The 18,485-nt window shown below is 63.0% G+C and overlaps 1 protein-coding gene across 1 annotated transcript in view; it reads right to left on the bottom strand.

The window, feature by feature from the left end:
• Positions 1 to 4,455: 4,455 nt before the first annotated feature.
• The window catches only part of LOC137310516 (major histocompatibility complex class I-related gene protein-like), a 33,241-nt gene continuing 19,211 nt past the window's right edge, over positions 4,456 to 18,485 (bottom strand). The window contains exons 5-6 of the mRNA XM_067978285.1: positions 6,376 to 6,502; positions 4,456 to 6,252 (exon numbers count right to left, since the gene is read on the bottom strand). Coding sequence (XP_067834386.1) covers positions 6,417 to 6,502 — 86 coding nt within the window. The 3' untranslated portion in view covers positions 4,456 to 6,252; positions 6,376 to 6,416. The remainder of the gene's footprint in view (positions 6,253 to 6,375; positions 6,503 to 18,485) is intronic.

Genomic DNA, 18,485 nt, shown 5'->3' with positions numbered 1-18,485 from the left:
CTGTCTAGAACTGGATCATTGGGTCCCTGTCTAGAACTGGATCGCTGGGTCCCTGTCTAGAACTGGATCGCCGAGTCCCTGTCCAGAACTGGATCGCTGGGTCCATGTCTAGAACTGGATCGCTGGGTCCCTGTCTAGAACTGGATTGTTGGGTCCCTGTCTAGAACTGGATCGCTGGGTCCCTGTCTAGAACTGGATCGCTGGGTCCCTGTCTAGAACTGGATCGCTGGGTCCCTGTCTAGAACTGGATCGCTGGGTCCCTGTCTAGAACTGGATCAACGGGTCCCTGTCTAGAACTGGATCACTGGGACCCTGTCTAGAACCGGATCGTTGGGTCCCTGTCTAGAACTGGATCGCCGGGTCCCTGTCTAGAACTGGATCATTGGGTCCCTGTCTATAACTGGATCGCTGGGTCCCTGTCTCGAACTGGATCGCTGGGTCCCTGTCTAGAACTGGATCGCTGGGTCCCTGTCTAGAACTGAATCGCCGGGTCCCTGTCTAGAACTGGATCGCCGGGTCCCTGTCTAGAACTGGATCACCGGGTCCCTGTCTAGAACTGGATCGTTGGGACCCTGTCTAGAACCGGATCGTTGGGTCCCTGTCTAGAACTGGATCGCCGGGTCCCTGTCTAGAACTGGATCATTGGGTCTCTGACTATAACTGGATCGCTGGGTCCCTGTCTAGAACTGGATCATTGGGTCTCTGTCTAGAACTGGATCGCCGGGTCCCTGTCTAGAACTGGATCGCTGGGTCCCTGTCTAGAACTGGATCGCTGGGTCCCTGTCTAGAACTGGATCGCCAAGTCCCTGAAAAGAACCAGATTACTGGGTCCCTCTGTAGAACCGGATCACTGGGTCCCTGTCTCAACCCCGCAGGGTGGCTGGTGTGGGGCTCCCTTTACGAGGCAGGGGCTGGGGTATTGTGTTGGGTTCAGGGCCCATCATTATCTTAACATGAGCACACATACCTCATCAAACTCTTCACTCAATTCGTTGTGTCAGTCGTGGCTCAGTGGGAGCACTCTCACCTGATAAGTCTGAAGGTCATGGGTTCAAGTCTCAATCTGAATACAGAAGCATAAAATCCAGGCAGCACTGAGGGAGGGGCAGTACTGAGGGAGTGCAGCACTAGTCGGAGGGTCAGTACTGAGGGAGTGCAGCACTAGTCGGAGGGTCAGTACTGAGGGAGTGCTGCACTGTCGGAGGGTCAGTACTGAGGGAGAGCTGCACTGTGGGAGGGGCAATACTGAGGGAGTGCTGCACTGTGGGAGGGGCAATACTGAGGGAGTGCTGCACTGTGGGAGGGGCAATACTGAGGGAGTGCTGCACTGTGAGAGGGGCAGGAAACATTGAAACTAGGAGCAGGGGTGGGCCATTCGACTCCTCGAGCATTCAATGTGATCATGGCTGATCCTCCATCTCAATACCATATTCCCACTCTCTCCCCATACCCCTTGATGCCTTTTGTGTCTAGAAATCTATCGAGCTCCTTCTTAAATATATTCAGTGACTTGGCCTCCACAGCCTTCTGTGGTAGAGAATTCCACAGGTTCACCACCCTCTGAGTGAAGAAATTTCTCCTCATCTCAGTCCAAAATGTCCTGCCCCATATCCTGAGACTGTGACCCCTCGTTCTGGATCCCCCAGCCATGGGAATCATCCTCCCTGCATCCAGCCTGTCTAGCCCTGTCAGAATTTTATATGTTTCAATGAGATCCCCTCTCATTCATCTAAACTCGAGTGAATACAGGCCGAGTCGACCCAATCTCTCCTCATACGACAGTCCTGCCATCCCAGGAATCAGTCTGGTGAACCTTCGCTGCACTCCCTCTATGGCAAGTACATCCTTTCTTAGGTAAGGAGACCAAAACTGCACACAATACTCCAGGTGTGGTCTCACCAAGGCCCTGTATAACTGCAGTAAGACATCCTTGCTCCTGTACTCAAATCCTCTTGCAATGAAGGCCAACATACCATTTACCTTCCTAACTGCTTGTTGCACCTGCATGTTTGCTTTCAGTGATTGGTGTACAAGGACACCCAGGTCCCTTTGTACAAACATTTCCCAATCTATCACCATTTAAATAATACTCTGCCTTTCTGTTTTTCCTTCCGAAGTGGATAACTTCACATTTATCCACATTATACTGCATCTGCCATGTATTTGCCCACTCACTCAACTTGTCTAAATTGCCTTGAAGCCTCTTTGCATCCTCCTCACAACTCACGATCCCACCTAGTTTTGTGTCGTCAGCAAACTTGGAAATATTACATTTGGTTCCCTCATCCAAATCATTGATATATATTGTGACTAGCTGGGGCCCAAGCACTGATCCCTGTGATACCCCATTAGTCACTGCCTGCCAACCCCGAAAAAGACCCCATTTATTCCTACTCTCTGTTTCCTGTCTGTTAACCAATTTTCAATCCATGCCAGTATATTACCCCCAATCCCATGTGCTTTAATTTTGCACACTAACCTCTTATGTGGGACTTTATCAAAGGCCTTCTGAAAATCCAAATACACCACATCCACTGGTTCTCCCTTATCTATTCTACCAGTTACATCCTCAAAAAACTCCAGTAGGTTTGTCAAACATGATTTCCCTTTCATAAATCCATGTTGACTTTGTCTAATCCTGTTGATATTTTCTAAGTGTCCTGTTATCACATCCTTTATAATAGTCTCTAGCATTTTCCTTATTACTGATGTTAAGCTAACTGGCCTGTAGTTCCCTGTTTTCTCTCTCCCTCCTTTTTTAAATAGTGAGATTACATTTGCCACCCTCCAATCTGCAGAAACTGTTCCATAATCTATAGAATTTTGGAAGATGACAACTAATGCATCCATTATTTCCATGGCTACCTCTTTTAGTACTCTGAGATGCAGATTATCAGGCCCTGGGGATTTATCGGCTTTCAGTCCCATTATTTTCTCCAGCATTCATTTTTACTAATACTTATTTCCTTTAATTCCTCCTTCTCACTAGACCCTTGGTTCCCTAGCATTTCTGGGAAGTTATTTGTGTCCTCTTCCATGAAGACAGAACCAAAGTATTTGTTTAATTGCTCTGCCATTTCCTTGTTCCCCATTATAAATTCTCCTGTTTCTGACTGTAAGGGACCTACATTTGTCTTCACTAATCTTTTTCTTTTTACATACTTGATGGAACACTGCACTGTCGGAGGGGCAGTACAGAGGGGGTGCTGCACTGTCGGAGGGGCAGTACTGAGGGGGTGCTGCACTGTCGGAGGGGCAGTACTGAGGGAGTGCTGCACTGTCGGAGGGGCAGTACTGAGGGAGTGCTGCACTGTCGGAGGGGCAGTACTGAGGGGGTGCTGCACTGTCGGAGGGGCAGTACTGAGGGAGTGATGCATTGTCGGAGGGGCAGTTCTGAGGGAGTGCTGCACTGTCGGAGGGGCAGTACTGAGGGGGTGCTGCACTGTCGGAGGGGCAGTTCTGAGGGAGTGCTGCACTGTCGGAGGGGCAGTTCTGAGGGAGTGCTGCACTGTCGGAGGGGCAGTACTGAGGTAGTGCTGCACTATCGGAGGGGCAGTACTGAGGGAGTGCTGCACTGTCGGAGGGGCAGTACTGAGGGAGTGCTGCACTGTCGGAGGGGCAGTTCTGAGGGAGTGCTGCACTGTCGGAGGGGCAGCACTGAGGGAGTGCTGCACTGTCGGAGGGGCAGTACTGAGGGGGTGCTGCACTGTTGGAGGGGCGGTACTGAGGGAGTGCTGCACTGTTGGAGGGACAGTACTGAGGGAGTGCTGCACTGTCGGAGGGGCAGTTCTGAGGGAGTGCTGCACTGTCGGAGGGGCAGCACTGAGGGAGTGCTGCACTGTCGGAGGGGCAGTACTGAGGGGGTGCTGCACTGTTGGAGGGGCGGTACTGAGGGAGTGCTGCACTGTTGGAGGGACAGTACTGAGGGAGTGCTGCACTGTCGGAGGGGCAGTACTGAGGGAGTGCTGCACTGTTGGAGGGTCAGTATTAAGGGAACGCTGCACTGTCGGAGGGGCTGTATTAAGGGAACACTGCACTATTGGAGGGGCTGTACTGAGGGGGTGCTGCACTGTTGGAGGTGCTGTGTTTCGGATGAGATGTTAAACTGAGGCCCTGTCTGCCCTCTGAGGTGGACATAAAAGATCCCATGGCCACTATTTTGTAGAAGAACAGAGAAGTTCTCCCCTTTGTCCTGGCCAATCATTTCCCATCAACCAACACCTAAAACAAATTATCTGGTGATTATCACATTGTTTTTCGTGGGATCTTGCTGTGTGCAAATTGGTTGCTCCATTTCACTCCGTTATAACAGTGACCACACTTGAAAAGGACTTCATTGTCTGTAAAGCACTTTGGGATTCCCGGAGGTCGTGAAAAGCACGATAGAAATCTTTCTGTCGACTTGAAAAAGTGACAGACTCACTAAAAACACAGGATTATAAAATGTCCCAGAAGTTATGAGCAATATTCATTTTATTTCAAATCTCTGGAGGTTGAACATGTCAGGAGTATGCAGAACCAAACCTTTTCTGATTTTATACAGTCCCAAAGTCTCGGCATCAGGAATACAAAGAGCCCAGTGAACACCCCAGTAACCTTTCCCTTGGCATGCTCCATCGAGGTGAGGGGAATGGGGCTCTCCCCATTTCAGACACGTAGCGCCAGCTTCGAGCACTCTGAGGTACAGCACAGTTACCCACAGAGTGACGCTTCCTGTACTCTGGGAGGCACTGTGAGGAACTGGAACGGGGAACCAGACTCTGCCAACGTGGGAGCCTGACGACCAGCAGAGGCCAATTCCAGCCCGGCAGCACTGGGCTGGATTTAGAAGCCAGGTCCCAGAGGTGAATGGCCAGTCTCTAGCCCGTTGTGACACACAGTTCCACTACCCACCAGCCTTCTGCACACTGCTCACAATTTACCCTTCAGTCAGACCTAAAGCGTGAGGAGGAAAGATCACAGAGGCAAGGCTGAATCAGCACTGTTATTACAGCTCGGCAGGCGTGACGGGCCTCTGCTCCACATCATGGGGGGTGATTTTAACCCCCAAGAGCGGGTGGGTTGTGGGGGGGTGGGTGGGATTTGAAAATAGTTGTCTTTTTGGGTCGCGACCGCAAAATTTTCGGACTTTGCGTTCCCAGTGGGAAGCCTGGACTTTTACTCACCAACGTTAAACCCGGAAATAAAGCCGGGTTGCCATCAGGACCCAAAAAACAACTATTTTCAACTCCCACCCGCCCCCAACCCACCCGTTCTTGGGGTTTAAAATCACCCCCTATGTCTTTTCATAACTTACTCAGCAAATGACCAATCTCTTCAATCCAGCCAGATTTGTGGTTTGCCAAGTTAATCGCAATGGTGCCAAAAATAAAATCGTTGGACTATAACTTGGTGTTGTAAAATTGTTTACAATTGTTAACCCCAGTCCATCACCGGCATCTCCACATCATGGCCAATAATGTGGGTATAGCTCTAGAAATATAACATGAATATTAAATTTGTGATTAATATAACTTGTGTATTCAGTTTGCACTGTACAGCACCAGTTGCTGGAACTGTTAGCTCCACCTCCAGTGTAGATTCAGATGTGTTCCACAATCCCTGTTACGGTAGTTAGACAAAGTGCAACGTAGCAGCGACACAGACAGCTCTTTAGTTACGTTACAGCTTCAGTTGCCAATTTTGAAGATGATACAATACAGTCCCTTTGATCCCTCGAGATGACCTGATCTCCGTACAGGAAACCCGCTCTCACTCCCCACCTTAATGTCAGGAGGATGCTTCACGCAACATTTCAAAAATAGAGATTAAAATTATCTATCATTTCCAGTTTTAAAAAAATCTATGAATGAAAAGGGTTTGTATATCCCACGGTGGCGATTTATTACAGTGTTGTACTTGTTCGATAAGATAGGGGACTGTGCTCCACTGAGTTTGGGCCGATTGGGACTCCAGGGTTCAAAGGTCAAGGCGCAGGGTGGAACCAAGGGTTCAAAGGTCAAGTCGCTGTGCACCAACGCACTGCAACTGAGGCCCAGAGTGTGAACTGTATCAGAACATGGAAAAATTCATTAAAGGGACATGTTATCAGGCCAGTGCAAAGCAGCAAGAGATCCGTCCACCAGTTATCATGTCGGAGGCCACGCGGAACGTCCTCAGGTTCGCAGTCGCTTGTTAGTGTAACAGAGAGAGTCTCCATCCTGTATTCAGAGCGGTGCAGAGTCTCGGATTGGTTTCGGAATTAATGCTCATCTGGGGAGGAGAAATGGGAGGAGATTAGAAGCAGAGATGCGATAATTTCACATCGTAACTTGGCAAGTAATCCGTTTGAAGTGATGCGTAAGATGTTGGACTGGGATCCGTGTCCCTGTTCACCTGTGATTATATCGTTCCTCTCTCCCTGCTGCTCTTGGTCTCTAGATGAGTCCTGCGATCGTTGCCAGCACGGCCACCAGCCCCAGCACTGGGGCAGAACGAATGGCCTCCTTCGACCCCCCGACCCCTGTAACCCAGGTAAAACACACGGAACGTTATCGGACAGGACAGTGAGAGTGAAATACGGGGAGCTGGACATCCTCGTACAGTTCACCAGGGGTCTCGACAACACTAACGGTGGAGGCACCGCACGGCTCACACCCTCCGACTCACACCCTCCGACTCACACCCTCCGACTCACACCCTCCGACTCACACCCTCCGAATCACACCCCCCGGCTCACACCCTCCGACTCACACCCCCCGGCTCACACCCCCCGGCTCACACCCTCCGACTCACACCCTCCGACTCACACCCTCCGACTCACACCCTCCGACTCACACCCTCCGAATCACACCCCCCGGCTCACACCCCCCGGCTCACACCCTCCGACTCACACCCTCCGACTCACACCCTCCGACTCACACCCTCCGACTCACACCCTCCGACTCACACCCTCCGAATCACACCCCCCGGCTCACACCCCCCGGCTCACACCCCCCGGCTCACACCCTCCGACTCACACCCTCCGACTCACACCCTCCGACTCACACCCTCCCCTCCGACTCACACCCTCCGACTCACACCCCCCCCCGCTCACACCCTCCGACTCACACCCTCCGACTCACACCCTCCGACTCACACCCTCCGACTCACACCCTCCGACTCACACCCTCGGGCTCACACCCCCCGGCTCACACCCTCCGACTCACACCCCCCGGCTCACACCCTCCGACTCACACCCTCCGACTCACACCCTCCGACTCACACCCCCCGGCTCATACCCTCCGACTCACACCCTCCGACTCACACCCTCCGACTCACACCCTCCGACTCACACCCTCCGACTCACACCCTCCGACTCACACCCTCCGACTCACACCCCCCGGCTCACATCCTCCGACTCACACCCCCCGGCTCACACCCTCCCCTCCGACTCACACCCTCCGACTCACACCCCCCGGCTCACACCCTCCGACTCACACCCTCCCCTCCGACTCACACTCTCCGACTCACACCCCCCGGCTCACACCCTCCGACTCACACCCTCAGACTCACACCCTCCGACTCACACCCTCCGACTCACACCCTCCGACTCACACCCTCCGACTCACACCCCCCGGCTCACATCCTCCGACTCACACGCCCCGGCTCACACCCTCCGACTCACACCCTCCGACTCACACCCCCCGGCTCACACCCTCCGACTCACACCCTCCGACTCACACCCTCCGACTCACACCCCCCGGCTCACACCCCCCGGCTCACACCCTCCGACTCACACCCTCCGACTCACACCCCCCGGCTCACACCCCCCGGCTCACACCCTCCGACTCACACCCTCCGACTCACACCCCCCGGCTCACACCCTCCGACTCACACCCTCCGACTCACACCCCCCGGCTCACACCCTCGGGCTCACACCCCCCGGCTCACACCCTCCGACTCACACCCTCCGGCTCACACCCTCCGACTCACACCCCCCGGCTCACACCCTCCCCCCCGACTCACACCCTCCAACTCACACCCTCCCCCCCGGCTCACACCCTCCGACTCACACCCTCCGACTCACACCCCCCGGCTCACATCCTCCGGCTCACACCCTCCGACTCACACCCTCCGACTCACACCCCCCGACTCACACCCTCCGACTCACACCCCCCGGCTCACACCCTCCGACTCACACCCTCCGACTCACACCCCCCGGCTCACACCCTCCGACTCACACCCCCCGGCTCACACCCCCCGGCTCACACCCCCCGGCTCACACCCTCCGGCTCACACCCTCCGACTCACACCCTCCCCCCCGGCTCACACCCTCCGGCTCACACCCTCCCCCCGGCTCACACCCTCCGACTCACACCCTCCCCCCCGGATCACACCCTCCGGCTCACACCCTCCGACTCACACCCTCCCCCCCGGCTCACACCCTCCGGCTCACACCCTCCGACTCACACCCTCCTCCCAGGCTCACACCCCCCGGCTCACACCCTCCGACTCACACCCTCCCCCCCCGGCTCACACCCCCCGGCTCACACCCTCCGACTCACACCCTCCCCTCCGACTCACACCCTCCGACTCACACCCCCCGGCTCACACCCTCCGACTCACACCCTCCGACTCACATCCTCCGACTCACACCCTCCGACTCACACCCTCCGACTCACACCCTCCGACTCACACCCCCCGGCTCACATCCTCCGACTCACACCCCCCGGCTCACACCCTGCGACTCACACCCTCCGACTCACACCCCCCGGCTCACACCCTCCGACTCACACCCTCCGACTCACACCCTCCGACTCACACCCCCCGGCTCACACCCCCCGGCTCACACCCTCCGACTCACACCCTCCGACTCACACCCTCCGACTCACACCCCCCGACTCACACCCTCCGACTCACACCCCCCGGCTCACACCCTCCGACTCACACCCCCCGGCTCACACCCTCCGACTCACACCCCCCGGCTCACACCCCCCGGCTCACACCCCCCGGCTCACACCCTCCGGCTCACACCACCCGGCTCACACCCTCCGACTCACACCCTCCCCCCCGGCTCACACCCTCCGGCTCACACCCTCCCCCCGGCTCACACCCTCCGACTCACACCCTCCCCCCCGGATCACACCCTCCGGCTCACACCCTCCGACTCACACCCTCCCCCCCGGCTCACACCCTCCGGCTCACACCCTCCGACTCACACCCTCCTCCCAGGCTCACACCCCCCGGCTCACACCCTCCGACTCACACCCTCCCCCCCGGCTCACACCCCCCGGCTCACACCCTCCGACTCACACCCTCCCCTCCGACTCACACCCTCCGACTCACACCCCCCGGCTCACACCCTCCGACTCACACCCTCCGACTCACACCCTCCGACTCACACCCTCCGACTCACACCCCCCGGCTCACATCCTCCGACTCACACCCCCCGGCTCACACCCTGCGACTCACACCCTCCGACTCACACCCTCCGACTCACACCCTCCGACTCACACCCTCCGACTCACACCCCCCGGCTCACACCCTCCGACTCACACCCTCCGACTCACACCCTCCGACTCACACCCCCCGGCTCACACCCCCCGGCTCACACCCTCCGACTCACACCCTCCGACTCACACCCCCCGGCTCACACCCCCCGGCTCACACCCTCCGACTCACACCCCCCGGCTCACACCCGCCGACTCACACCCCCCGGCTCACACCCTCGGGCTCACACCCCCCGGCTCACACCCTCCGACTCACACCCTCCGGCTCACACCCTCCGACTCACACCCCCCGGCTCACACCCTCCCCCCCGACTCACACCCTCCAACTCACACCCTCCCCCCCGGCTCACACCCTCCGACTCACACCCTCCGACTCACACCCCCCGGCTCACACCCCCCGGCTCACACCCCCCGACTCACACCCTCCGACTCACACCCTCCGACTCACACCCCCCGACTCACACCCTCCGACTCACACCCTCCGACTCACACCCCCCGGCTCACACCCTCCGGCTCACACACTCGGGCTCACACCCCCCGGCTCACACCCTCCGACTCACACCCTCCGACTCACACCCCCCGGCTCACACCCTCCGACTCACACCCTCCGGCTCACACCCCCCGGCTCACACCCCCCGGCTCACACCCTCCGACTCACACCCTCCCCCCCGGCTCACACCCTCCGGCTCACACCCTCCCCCCGGCTCAAACCCTCCGACTCACACCCTCCCCCCCGGCTCACACCCTCCGGCTCACACCCTCCGACTCACACCCTCCCCCCCTGCTCACACCCTCCGGCTCACACCCTCCGACTCACACCCTCCTCCCAGGCTCACACCCCCCGGCTCACACCCTCCGACTCACACCCTCCCCCCCGGCTCACACCCCCCGGCTCACACCCTCCGACTCACACCCTCCCCCCCTGGCTCACACCCTCCGGCTCACACCCCCCGGCTCACACCCCCCGGCTCACACCCTCCCCCCCGGCTCACACCCTCCGACTCACACCCTCCGACTCACACCCTCCCGCTCACACCCTCCCCCCCGGCTCACACCCTCCGGCTCACACCCTCCCCCTGGCTCACACCCTCCGACTCACACACTCCCCCCCGGCTCACACCCTCCGACTCACACCCTCCGACTCACACCCTCCCCACCGGCTCACACCCTCCGGCTCACACCCTCCGACTCACACCCTCCCCCCCGGCTCACACCCTCCGGCTCACACCCTCCGACTCACACCCTCCCACTCAAACCCTCACCCCGGCTCACACCCTCCGGCTCACACCCTCCGACTCACACCCTCCCGCTCACACCCTCCCCCCCGGCTCACACCCTCCGACTCACACCCTCCGACTCACACCCTCCCCCCCGACTCACACCCTCCGACTCACACCCTCCGACTCACACCCTCCCCCCCGGCTCACACCCTCCCGCTCACAACCTCCCCCCCGGCTCACACCCTCCGGCTCACACCCTCCGGCTCACACCGCCCCCTCACCCCTGGCTCACACCCTCCGGCTCACACCCTCCGACTCACACCCTCCGACTCACACCCTCCGACTCACACCCCCCGGCTCACACCCTCCGACTCACACCCTCCGACTCACACCCCCCGGCTCACACCCTCCGACTCACACCCTCCGACTCACACCCCCCGGCTCACACCCTCCGACTCACACCCTCCGACTCACACCCCCCGGCTCACACCCTCGGGCTCACACCCCCCGGCTCACACCCTCCGGCTCACACCCTCCGACTCACACCCCCCGGCTCACACCCTCCCCCCCGACTCACACCCTCCAACTCACACCCTCCCCCCCGGCTCACACCCTCCGACTCACACCCTCCGACTCACACCCCCCGGCTCACATCCTCCGGCTCACACCCTCCGACTCACACCCTCCGACTCACACCCCCCGACTCACACCCTCCGACTCACACCCCCCGGCTCACACCCTCCGACTCACACCCTCCGACTCACACCCCCCGGCTCACACCCTCCGACTCACACCCCCCGGCTCACACCCCCCGGCTCACACCCTCCGGCTCACACCCTCCGACTCACACCCTCCCCCCCGGCTCACACCCTCCGGCTCACACCCTCCCCCCGGCTCACACCCTCCGACTCACACCCTCCCCCCCGGATCACACCCTCCGGCTCACACCCTCCGACTCACACCCTCCCCCCCGGCTCACACCCTCCGGCTCACACCCTCCGACTCACACCCTCCTCCCAGGCTGACACCCCCCGGCTCACACCCTCCGACTCACACCCTCCCCCCCGGCTCACACCCCCCGGCTCACACCCTCCGACTCACACCCTCCCCTCCGACTCACACCCTCCGACTCACACCCCCCGGCTCACACCCTCCGACTCACACCCTCCGACTCACATCCTCCGACTCACACCCTCCGACTCACACCCTCCGACTCACACCCCCCGGCTCACATCCTCCGACTCACACCCCCCGGCTCACACCCTGCGACTCACACCCTCCGACTCACACCCCCCGGCTCACACCCTCCGACTCACACCCTCCGACTCACACCCTCCGACTCACACCCCCCGGCTCACACCCCCCGGCTCACACCCTCCGACTCACACCCTCCGACTCACACCCCCCGACTCACACCCCCCGGCTCACACCCTCCGACTCACACCCTCCGACTCACACCCCCCGGCTCACACCCTCCGACTCACACCCCCCGGCTCACACCCCCCGGCTCACACCCCCCGGCTCACACCCTCCGGCTCACACCACCCGGCTCACACCCTCCGACTCACACCCTCCCCCCCGGCTCACACCCTCCGGCTCACACCCTCCCCCCGGCTCACACCCTCCGACTCACACCCTCCCCCCCGGATCACACCCTCCGGCTCACACCCTCCGACTCACACCCTCCCCCCCGGCTCACACCCTCCGGCTCACACCCTCCGACTCACACCCTCCTCCCAGGCTCACACCCCCCGGCTCACACCCTCCGACTCACACCCTCCCCCCCGGCTCACACCCCCCGGCTCACACCCTCCGACTCACACCCTCCCCTCCGACTCACACCCTCCGACTCACACCCCCCGGCTCACACCCTCCGACTCACACCCTCCGACTCACATCCACCGACTCACACCCTCCGACTCACACCCTCCGACTCACACCCTCCGACTCACATCCTCCGACTCACACCCCCCGGCTCACACCCTGCGACTCACACCCTCCGACTCACACCCCCCGGCTCACACCCTCCGACTCACACCCTCCGACTCACACCCTCCGACTCACACCCCCCGGCTCACACCCCCCGGCTCACACCCTCCGACTCACACCCTCCGACTCACACCCCCCGGCTCACACCCCCCGGCTCACACCCTCCGACTCACACCCCCCGGCTCACACCCTCCGACTCACACCCCCCGGCTCACACCCTCGGGCTCACACCCCCCGGCTCACACCCTCCGACTCACACCCTCCGGCTCACACCCTCCGACTCACACCCCCCGGCTCACACCCTCCCCCCCGACTCACACCCTCCAACTCACACCCTACCCCCCGGCTCACACCCTCCGACTCACACCCTCCGACTCACACCCCCCGGCTCACACCCCCCGGCTCACACCCCCCGACTCACACCCTCCGACTCACACCCTCCGACTCACACCCCCCGACTCACACCCTCCGACTCACACCCTCCGACTCACACCCCCCGGCTCACACCCTCCGGCTCACACCCTCCAACTCACACACTCGGGCTCACACCCCCCGGCTCACACCCTCCGACTCACACCCTCCGACTCACACCCCCCGGCTCACACCCTCCGACTCACACCCTCCGGCTCACACCCCCCGGCTCACACCCCCCGGCTCACACCCTCCGACTCACACCCTCCCCCCCGGCTCACACCCTCCGGCTCACACCCTCCCCCCGGCTCAAACCCTCCGACTCACACCCTCCCCCCCGGCTCACACCCTCCGGCTCACACCCTCCGACTCACACCCTCCCCCCCGGCTCACACCCTCCGGCTCACACCCTCCGACTCACACCCTCCTCCCAGGCTCACACCCCCCGGCTCACACCCTCCGACTCACACCCTCCCCCCCGGCTCACACCCCCCGGCTCACACCCTCCGACTCACACCCTCCCCCCCTGGCTCACACCCTCCGGCTCACACCCCCCGGCTCACACCCCCCGGCTCACACCCTCCCCCCCGGCTCACACCCTCCGACTCACACCCTCCGACTCACACCCTCCCGCTCACACCCTCCCCCCCGGCTCACACCCTCCGGCTCACACCCTCCCCCTGGCTCACACCCTCCGACTCACACACTCCCCCCCGGCTCACACCCTCCGACTCACACCCTCCGACTCACACCCTCCCCACCGGCTCACACCCTCCGGCTCACACCCTCCGACTCACACCCTCCCCCCCGGCTCACACCCTCCGGCTCACACCCTCCGACTCACACCCTCCCATTCAAACCCTCACCCCGGCTCACACCCTCCGGCTCACACCCTCCGACTCACACCCTCCCGCTCACACCCTCCCCCCCGGCTCACACCCTCCGACTCACACCCTCCGACTCACACCCTCCCCCCCGACTCACACCCTCCGACTCACACCCTCCGACTCACACCCTCCCCCCCGGCTCACACCCTCCCGCTCACAACCTCCCCCCCGGCTCACACCCTCCGGCTCACACCCTCCGGCTCACACCGCCCCCTCACCCCTGGCTCACACCCTCCGGCTCACACCCTCCGACTCACACCCTCCGACTCACACCCTCCGACTCACACCCTCCGACTCACACCCCCCGGCTCACACCCTCCGACTCACACCCTCCGACTCACACCCCCCGGCTCACACCCTCGGGCTCACACCCCCCGGCTCACACCCTCCGACTCACACCCTCCGGCTCACACCCTCCGACTCACACCCCCCGGCTCACACCCTCCCCCCCGACTCACACCCTCCAACTCACACCCTCCCCCCCGGCTCACACCCTCCGACTCACACCCTCCGACTCACACCCCCCGGCTCACATCCTCCGGCTCACACCCTCCGACTCACACCCTCCGACTCACACCCCCCGACTCACACCCTCCGACTCACACCCCCCGGCTCACACCCTCCGACTCACACCCTCCGACTCACACCCCCCGGCTCACACCCTCCGACTCACACCCCCCGGCTCACACCCCCCGGCTCACACCCCCCGGCTCACACCCTCCGGCTCACACCCTCCCCCCCGGCTCACACCCTCCGGCTCACACCCTCCCCCCGGCTCACACCCTCCGACTCACACCCTCCCCCCCGGATCACACCCTCCGGCTCACACCCTCCGACTCACACCCTCCCCCCCGGCTCACACCCTCCGGCTCACACCCTCCGACTCACACCCTCCTCCCAGGCTCACACCCCCCGGCTCACACCCTCCGACTCACACCCTCCCCCCCGGCTCACACCCCCCGGCTCACACCCTCCGACTCACACCCTCCCCTCCGACTCACACCCTCCGACTCACACCCCCCGACTCACACCCTCCGACTCACATCCTCCGACTCACACCCTCCGACTCACACCCTCCGACTCACACCCTCCGACTCACACCCTCCGACTCACACCCCCCGGCTCACATCCTCCGACTCACACCCCCCGGCTCACACCCTGCGACTCACACCCTCCGACTCACACCCCCCGGCTCACACCCTCCGACTCACACCCTCCGACTCACACCCCCCGACTCACACCCCCCGGCTCACACCCCCCGGCTCACACCCTCCGACTCACACCCTCCGACTCACACCCTCCGACTCACACCCCCCGGCTCACACCCTCCGACTCACACCCTCCGACTCACACCCCCCGGCTCACACCCTCCGACTCACACCCCCCGGCTCACACCCCCCGGCTCACACCCCCCGGCTCACACCCTCCCCCCCGGCTCACACCCTCCGGCTCACACCCTCCCCCCGGCTCACACCCTCCGACTCACACCCTCCCCCCCGGATCACACCCTCCGGCTCACACCCTCCGACTCACACCCTCCCCCCCGGCTCACACCCTCCGGCTCACACCCTCCGACTCATACCCTCCTCCCAGGCTCACACCCCCCGGCTCACACCCTCCGACTCACACCCTCCCCCCCGGCTCACACCCCCCGGCTCACACCCTCCGACTCACACCCTCCCCTCCGACTCACACCCTCCGACTCACACCCCCCGGCTCACACCCTCCGACTCACACCCTCCGACTCACATCCTCCGACTCACACCCTCCGACTCACACCCTCCGACTCACACCCTCCGACTCACACCCCCCGGCTCACATCCTCCGACTCACACCCCCCGGCTCACACCCTGCGACTCACACCCTCCGACTCACACCCCCCGGCTCACACCCTCCGACTCACACCCTCCGACTCACACCCCCCGGCTCACACCCCCCGGCTCACACCCTCCGACTCACACCCTCCGACTCACACCCCCCGGCTCACACCCCCCGGCTCACACCCTCCGACTCACACCCCCCGGCTCACACCCTCCGACTCACACCCCCCGGCTCACACCCTCGGGCTCACACCCCCCGGCTCACACCCTCCGACTCACACCCTCCGGCTCACACCCTCCGACTCACACCCCCCGGCTCACACCCTCCCCCCCGACTCACACCCTCCAACTCACACCCTCCCCCCCGGCTCACACCCTCCGACTCACACCCTCGACTCACACGCCCCGGCTCACACCCCCCGGCTCACACCCCCCGGCTCACACCCTCCGACTCACACCCTCCGACTCACACCCCCCGACTCACACCCTCCGACTCACACCCTCCGACTCACACCCTCCAACTCACACACTCGGGCTCACACCCCCCGGCTCACACCCTCCGACTCACACCCTCCGACTCACACCCCCCGGCTCACACCCTCCGACTCACACCCTCCGGCTCACACCCCCCGGCTCACACCCCCCGGCTCACACCCTCCGACTCACACCCTCCCCCCCGGCTCACACCCTCCGGCTCACACCCTCCCCCCGGCTCAAACCCTCCGACTCACACCCTCCCCCCCGGCTCACACCCTCCGGCTCACACCCTCCGACTCACACCCTCCCCCCCGGCTCACACCCTCCGGCTCACACCCTCCGACTCACACCCTCCTCCCAGGCTCACACCCCCCGGCTCACACCCTCCGACTCACACCCTCCCCCCCGGCTCACACCCCCCGGCTCACACCCTCCGACTCACACCCTCCCCCCCTGGCTCACACCCTCCGGCTCACACCCCCCGGCTCACACCCCCCGGCTCACACCCTCCCCCCCGGCTCACACCCTCCGACTCACACCCTCCGACTCACACCCTCCCCCCCGGCTCACACCCTCCGGCTCACACCCTCCCCCTGGCTCACACCCTCCGACTCACACACTCCCCCCCGGCTCACACCCTCCGACTCACACCCTCCGACTCACACCCTCCCCACCGGCTCACACCCTCCGGCTCACACCCTCCGACTCACACCCTCCCCCCCGGCTCACACCCTCCGGCTCACACCCTCCGACTCACACCCTCCCACTCAAACCCTCACCCCGGCTCACACCCTCCGGCTCACACCCTCCGACTCACACCCTCCCGCTCACACCCTCCCCCCCGGCTCACACCCTCCGACTCACACCCTCCGACTCACACCCTCCCCCCCGACTCACACCCTCCGACTCACACCCTCCGACTCACACCCTCCCCCCCGGCTCACACCCTCCCGCTCACAACCTCCCCCCCGGCTCACACCCTCCGGCTCACACCCTCCGGCTCACACCGCCCCCTCACCCCTGGCTCACACCCTCCGGCTCACACCCTCCGACTCACAACCTCCGACTCACACCCTCCGGCTCACACCCTCCGACTCACACCCTCCCCCCGGCTCACACCCTCCGACTCACACCCCCCGGCTCACACCCCCCGGCTCACACCCTCCGACTCACACCCCCCGGCTCACACCCCCCGGCTCACACCCCCCGGCTCACACCCTCCCCCCGGCTCACACCGCCCCCTCACCCCCGGCTCACACCCTCCGACTCACACCCTCCCCCCGGCTCACACCCTCCGACTCACACCCTCCGGCTCACACCCCCCGGCTCACACCCTCCGACTCACACCCTCCCCCCCGGCTCACACCCTCCGGCTCACACCCCCCGGCTCACACCCTCCGACTCACACCCTCCCCCCCGGCTCACACCCTCCGACTCACACCCCCCGGCTCACACCCCCCGGCTCACACCCTCCGACTCACACCCCCCGGCTCACACCCCCCGGCTCACACCCCCCGGCTCACACCCTCCCCCCCGGCTCACACCCTCCGACACACACCCTCCGGCTCACACCCCCCGACTCACACCCTCCGACTCACAACCCCGACTCACACCCTCCGACTCACACCCTCCGACTCACACCCTCCAACTCACACCCTCCCCCCCGGCTCACACCCCCCGGCTCACACCCTCCGACTCACACCCTCCGACTCACACCCCCCGACTCACACCCTCCGACTCACACCCTCCCCGCCGGCCCTTACCCTCCGACTTACACCCTCCGACTCACACCCTCCGACTCACACCCCCCGACTCACACCCTCCGACTCACACCCCCCCCGACTCACACCCTCCGACTCACACCCTCCGACTCACACCGTCCGACTCACACCCCCCGGCTCACACCCTCCGACTCACACCCTCCGACTCACACCCTCCGACTCACACCCTCCGACTCACACCCTCCGACTCACACCCCCCGATTCACACCCTCCGACTCACACCCTCCCCGCCGGCTCTCACCCTCCAACTCACACCCTCCGACTCACACCCTCCGACTCACACCCTCCGGCTCACACCCCCCGACTCACACCCTCCGGCTCACACCCCCCGACTCACACCCTCCGGCTCACACCCTCCCCCCCGGCTCACACCCTCCGACTCACACCCCCCGACTCACACCCTCCGGCTCACACCCTCCCCCCCGGCTCA

This window comes from Heptranchias perlo, unplaced genomic scaffold (assembly GCF_035084215.1).
Source record: "Heptranchias perlo isolate sHepPer1 unplaced genomic scaffold, sHepPer1.hap1 HAP1_SCAFFOLD_256, whole genome shotgun sequence".
NCBI classification, from domain to species: domain Eukaryota; kingdom Metazoa; phylum Chordata; class Chondrichthyes; order Hexanchiformes; family Hexanchidae; genus Heptranchias; species Heptranchias perlo.
This window is presented reverse-complemented; position numbering and strand designations above follow the sequence as displayed.